Raw genomic sequence first — 6,507 nt, forward strand, 5'->3', positions numbered from 1 at the left:
TTCTTTCTTTCTTTCTTTCTTTCTTTCTTTCTTTCTTTCTTTCTTTCCTTCTTTCTTCTTTCTTTCTTTTTTTGAGACAGAGTTTCTCTGTGTAACCTTGTCAGTCTTGGACTTGCTTTTTAGACCAGGCTGGCCTCGAACTCCCAGAGATCCTCCTGCCTCTGCCTCCCCTGGTGCTGGTATTACAGGTGTGTGCCACTGCACCCAGCTTCTAAGTTGTGTTTTGGACCTGGATCTTGAGTAGGATTTGGAGCTCTCGCCTTAGATTAGGCTGGCGACCAGCTACCCCCAGGCATGGTCCTGTCTCTGCTTTCCCAATCTGGGATTCTAGGCCTGTTCCGCCAGGCCCATCTTATGTGGATCCGGAGCAATCCAACTCTGGTCTTCAAGCTTGTGAGACGTCATTTGCTGGCTGTGCTGTCTCCTAGGTCCTCAGCTGGGTTATGTTGTTGCTGTTTTGTGGTGCTGGTAGTTGAACCCCAGCAAGCGCTGTACTACTGAGCCAAGACCCAACCCCTCACCTGGGGTTCCTGGCACACCCAGGCTGTCACTGGAGACTTTGGGTCGGAATTTTACTGTTGAGCCACACCCTCGGTGCTTGCCTAAACCACCTTCTGCTGAATGAGTTTGAATGTGAAAGTGGGGAATAGAAACCTTTTTGTTTGTTTGGTTGGTTTGGTTTTTGTGGTTTATTTTGTTTTGTTTTGTTTCTTTTTTGTTTTTTTGAGACAGGGTTTCTCAGTGTAGCCCTGACTGTCCTAAAATTCTCTGTAAACCAGGCTGGCCTGGAACTCAGGGATTTGCCTGCCTCTGCCTCCCAAGTGCTGGGATTAAAGGTGTACACCGCCACTGCCCAGAGCAGAAACTACTTTTAAGTTAGGACAGATAACATGAGGAGGACATGAGTGTGTGTGTCAGAGAAAGCTCCGTGGGCTGCAGCGATGGCTTGAGGGTTAAGAGCACTTGCTGTTCCTGCAGCAGCCCGGGCTTGTTTCTCAGCATCACTGCAACGGCAGCTCTGCGGGATCTGACGGCCTTGTTGACCGTGGAGGGACTGCCTGCCCACGGTGCGCAGGCGGGCAGGCAAGACATCCATACACACAAAAAAATTTAAAATATCTTTAAAAATACATACTTTATGAGCTGGGCATGGTGGTGCATGCCGTTAACCCCAGCACTCAGGAGGCAGAGAGAGGTGGGTCTCTGAGAGTTGAAAGGCAGCCTTGTCTACAGAGTAAGTGCTAGGCCAGGCAGGGCTACACAGTGAGATCCTGTCACACAAAAGAAGACAAACAAAGCTGGGCGAGGTTCGACACAGGATTCCTGGCTGCCTTCCACATGTACCTCCCTGTCCCCACCTCTCCTCCCTGTGGAGACTGCTCAAAGGCAGGTGCCCTGACCCTGCACCCCAATGTGTGTCCACTAGGAAACCCTGGAGGACCTTGACAAGAACAAAGACGGCTACGTCCAGATGGAAGAGTACATTGGTGAGCAAGACGGTTCGAACCTGAAGCCCGTCATGTCCCGGCACGAAGGAGAGCAGTATTGCATGCCTCCAGCACTGCCCTGACCAAGCACCCACCGTGTGCACAACGCGCTGCGTGGCCAGCCCAGGAGGCATCACTGGGCGCCTGCTGCAGAGAGCATCGGACACAGAGGCCCTTTTTGGGAACAGCTGGGGTCTCCACAACGCCATGGCTCAGGGGCTTTGTTGGATGTTCCAGGCTCAAGATTTATCTTGTTTCCACAGTGAATCTCCTGCCACCAGCTGTCCCGGTCGGGATAATTTGAACAGCTGTCCCGGTTGGGATAGTTTTGTTTCAGCCCATGCGCTTACTGTGTCCCTACTGCAGCCGTGCTCAGGACCAGAGTCTTGAACTCGGAAGTGCTATTGAGGAGAAAATCTGGTTTGCTGGTTTAAAAGAAGTTTTGTTTTGCTTTTTTTTTTTTTTTTAAATTTTCTTTTATTTTTGAGCTAGGTCTCCTGCAACCCAGGCTGGCCGGTGAACTTGCTGATCCTTGTGCCTCCGCCTGCACAGGGCTGGGGTCACAGGGACTTCAGCCTTGCTCTGCTTATATAGTGAAACCCAGGGCCTGGGCCTTGCTAAACAGGCACTCTGCCAACCAAGCCATGTCTTTAGCCCCCATGCATGGACCTTTTTTAAGTTTCAAAAATGAAATGAAATGTTTCATGCAACAAATCAGCATGGAAGACATTTTGTTTAACATTTATGTGTTTGCAACTTTTGTAAGAAATAAGGGCTTTATTTTTTCTCTTTTATATATATGTGCTGTGTCTTCCTGCCCCAGAAGAGGGCATCAGATCCCATTACAGAGGGTCATGAGCCTCCATGTGGGTGCTGGGAATTGAACTCAGGACCTCTGGAAGGGCAGTCAAGTGCTCTTAACCACTCTTGAGCCTCCTGTAAAAATTTTTTAAATGACAGGTTTTATCTCCGGAAACAAATTTGACAGGTAGAAGGTGTAGGAAGATGGCCAAGGGTGGGGACGAGCAGTTGGGATGGAGTGGGCAGGGTAGGGAGGTGGGGTTAGAGGGCATCCAGGAAGATGGCCCTGGGGGTGCAGGATGAGGCCCTTCCAGGCATCCAGGGCTGCCCCTGGTCCGTGCCCCACTATCCCCCATCCCTTTCAGCTGACCTGTACTCTGCGGAGCCTGGGGAGGAGGAGCCTGCCTGGGTGCAGACAGAGCGGCAGCAGTTCCAGGACTTCCGGGATCTGAACAAGGATGGGCGGCTGGATGGCAGTGAGGTCGGTTACTGGGTGCTGCCTCCATCCCAGGACCAGCCCCTGGTGGAGGCCAACCACCTGCTGCACGAGAGCGACACGGACAAGGTGAGCCTGGGCAGCTGTGGGAGTTAGTTAGGCCAAGACCCAGAAAGGGAAAGACAGAGACTGGGAGACAGACCCAGAGAACTGAGATGGAGGATGGAGGCCTAGAGGAGAGCAAGGCAAAGGGAAGCTCCTGAGACATCTTGAGGGGGTGGTGTCCCGTATGGGCCCTGCCTCCTGCTGACCCTTGCCCACAGGATGGCCGTCTGAGCAAAGCTGAGATCCTCAGCAACTGGAACATGTTTGTGGGCAGCCAGGCCACCAACTACGGGGAGGACCTGACAAGGCACCATGATGAGCTCTGAGGCCTAGGCCTGCTCCGACTTCTGACCTCATGGGGCAACCGAGGGGCCGAGGCAGGCTGCCCCTCCCTCCAGGGCACGGGCTCAGCTTTGGTGCCCCCAGTTCTTAGGTCCTCAGGGACCCACCCAGTCACCTTTGGTCTCTGAGACCCCTGCCACCAACCCTGGGGTCCCCAACCTGCCCAGGACACTCAGGCACTCCAGGGATAAGCGACACCCACTAATACCATCCCCCAGCAGAGATCCTGGGCCCATACCCTGACCCAGCCCCAATCTGAGCCTCAACCACACACAAGGTAACCTGTACTGCCCACTGTCCAGGAACAATAAAAGCCACTGCGGGGGTCCTCTGGTACATGTCTGTTTCCCTGGGAGTGGGGTGAAGGATGCTGTGCCCAAGCAGGAACATACTGGGAACTGGCGCTGAGGCCTGCAGGAAGGTGATAGGTCGGGGGTTCTCAACCTGTGGGTCCCAACCCCCTGGGGTTGAAGAGCCCTTCACAAAGGTCACACATCAGATAGCCTACATATTAGATATTTACATTATGATTCACAACTGTAGTCATGAAGTAGCAACAAAATAATTTTGTGGTTTTGGGAGGAACTGTATTAAAGAGTCACAGCATAGGAAGGCTGAGAACCCCTGCTCTAGGACGTTTGGACTCGGAGATGGGTGTTGGTGGAAATTTGAGGGCGTTTCCAGAGACTGAGAATAAAGCCAGCAGCCTGGAGGCTGCAGAGGAAAGACAGGCAGGAAGTTCCGCCCTTGAACTGCTGCAGGGCGGTGGGGAAGCAGGAAACCACAGCACAGAAACAGCCACCGTTCTCTGAGCTACCCTGTGATTCACCTACTGATAATGGAATAGCCAGGAATGAGGGAGAGAGGGCCTGGGTGTCGGCTGCGCTGAGCTAAAGGGAGAGTGGCATATGCCTGAAACACCAGCACTCCAGAGTCTGGGGCAGGAGGATTGCTGGGAATTCATGTTCAGCCTGGGCTACAAAATAAGACCCCTGGAGTGGAGAAAGAGGTAGGAAGAGGGAAACAATGTAGTTATACTTTAATTTAAAAAGGGGAGGGTGCAAAAAAAACAAAAAACAAAAAACAAAAAAAAAAAAAAAAAAAGAAGGCAGGTAGTGGTGAATGTCTTTAATCCTAGTACTCTAGAGGAAGGCTTATCTCTGTGAGTTTGAGGACAGCCTGGTCTATGAAGCAAGTTCTGTACAGCCAGAACTGTTACTCTAACCCTATCTTGAAAAAAAAGGGTGGGGTTAGGCAGGGGGGACATCCTGGAAAGATGGATCAGTTAAAAGAGGCACAAATATGGATCCGAGCACCCAGGGCAGCCGGCTCACCAGTGCTTGTAACTCTCCCTGGGGACTCTGATGGGTTCTCTTGCCTCCTAGGGCACCCGCAGGAATAAAATAATTAAAGCCAGTGAAAACGGGGGCAGGGGGTGCCTGGCTGGCTGGCTCAGCAGATGTCTTAGGCTTTCAGTGGCATTGCTAAAACCCCGTAAGAAAAAGGAACCTGAGGGAGAGTGTACTTTAGATCACAGCTCACCACTGCAGGAAGTCGGACTGAGGTAATGGAGGATCAAGCTCACTAGCTTGTTCCCATGACTTGTTCAGCCTGCTTCCTTAGAGCACCCAGCACCGCCTGTTCAGGGCTGGGCTCAGCCGCCCCACAGTAACCATCAGTCAAGAAAATGCTCCTCACACTTGTTCACAGGCCCAGGCCGTGGAGGCATTTTCTCAAGATTCTTTCAAGCAGGGTGTTTTGGGTCCTGCCTTTAATCCCAGCACCTGAGAGGCAGAGGCAGGTGGATCTCTGTGGGTTCCGGGGCCAGCCTGGTCTACATAGCTGAGTCCAGGACAGCCCGGGCTACACAAATAGACCCTGTCTCAAAAACAAAGATGATTTCTTCCTGGGGGTGGAGAGATGGCTCAGGGGTTAAGAGCACTGGCTGATCTTCCAGAGGAGCCGGGTTCAGTTCCCAGCACCCACAGCAGCTCACAACTGTGTAACTCCAGTTCCAGGGGGTCTGACACCTTCACAGGCATACACTGTCAGGCAAAACACCTATGCATATGCAAAACATCTATGCACATAAACAAACAAATAAGAGATTCTTTCTTCACTGCAAGCACGAGCTGGGCGTGGTGGCACACGCCTGTAATCCCAGCATTCAGGGAGGCAGCGCAGGCAGTGCTCTGTGAATTTGAGGGCAGCCTGGTCTAAATCCAGGTCAACCAAGGCTAGAGACAAACAAACAAACAAAACCAAAGAAACTAGCCGGCACAATGGTAAAGGTCCTTCCTAGTAATCCTGATTACTTGAGGGACTGGACCCAGAACTTTTTAATATTTTGTTTTGTTTTTTGAGACATGGATTCACTGTATGGCCCTGGCTCTCCTGGAAGTCACTTTGTAGATCAAGCTAGCCTTGAATTCAGAGATCCACCTACTTTTTCCTGCTGTGATTAAATGCATTAGACACACTTTTTAATGAGGTCCATGTCAGGGTCTTCCTTAAAGATTCCAAACTGTGAGACAGCTAAGGTGCTCGTCTGCAGAAAAAGTGGAGGCTTCTCAGGGACTTGGACATCTTAGCCTGGGTCAGGGGACATCAGAGTGCAATTTGGCCCAGGCTGTGTATTTCAGAGAGAACTGGATGGCGTGTGCGCCCCCTGCTGGCGAATCCCGGGACTGTGCCAGAAGCATCCACGGGCTGGGAAGTCACCATGCTTTCCCGGGTGGTTCGGCCTGTAAAATTCACCCAGCTCCCCACACAGGACACTTGTTCACTTAGGAAAATGCAAGGTATCTCTCAAGGCAGTTCATCTTGTTTACTTTTAGTGTTGAAAAACTTTGTGCGTTCAGGTGGCTCGACAATCTGTTGTGTTCTCTTGCCACCACACAGGTTTTGGGGATCCGGGGGGGGGGTTCTGTTGTTAACTTCTAAAGCAGTCAACAAAGTGATGGGAATGCTTATTATAGCATATAATGCCTATTGTAGCATTGGGCCTGGCGTACCAGAATTAGGACCCAGGTTCTGATCTTTTTACAACATCCCAGTTTATCACTGGGGTGTCTTAGGCAGGAACCACTGAGTCACACATCATATACAATGTCTTGTTCTGCGGAAGAGAACTATTTTTCTTTAAATAAAAAATCGCTTATGTGTGCCTGTGTCTGGCCTGCATATACGTTCATACACCACGTGTGTCCAGGGACCAGCAGTGGCTTGCAACCACCTGGGTTCGGAGTTTCAGGTGGTTGTGAACCTCCACGTGGGCGCTTGGGACGAGACCTGGGTCTTCTGGAGGCGCAGCCAGTGCCCTAACTGCAGAGCCAC

General features: G+C 51.5%; 1 protein-coding gene across 4 annotated transcripts in view; it reads left to right on the top strand.

The window, feature by feature from the left end:
* Positions 1 to 3,499, top strand: part of Rcn3 (reticulocalbin 3) — an 8,789-nt gene extending 5,290 nt beyond the window's left edge. For all 4 annotated transcript variants that reach the window (XM_055613690.1, XM_055613691.1, XM_055613692.1 and 1 more), the window contains exons 5-7: positions 1,427 to 1,487; positions 2,654 to 2,853; positions 3,048 to 3,499. In XM_055613690.1, coding sequence (XP_055469665.1) covers positions 1,427 to 1,487; positions 2,654 to 2,853; positions 3,048 to 3,155 — 369 coding nt within the window. In that variant the 3' untranslated portion in view covers positions 3,156 to 3,499. The remainder of the gene's footprint in view (positions 1 to 1,426; positions 1,488 to 2,653; positions 2,854 to 3,047) is intronic.
* The last annotated feature ends 3,008 nt before the right edge of the window (positions 3,500 to 6,507 follow it).

Source organism: Psammomys obesus, unplaced genomic scaffold (assembly GCF_907164565.1).
Source record: "Psammomys obesus unplaced genomic scaffold, mPsaObe1.curated_primary_1811, whole genome shotgun sequence".
Taxonomy (NCBI): Eukaryota; Metazoa; Chordata; class Mammalia; order Rodentia; family Muridae; genus Psammomys; species Psammomys obesus.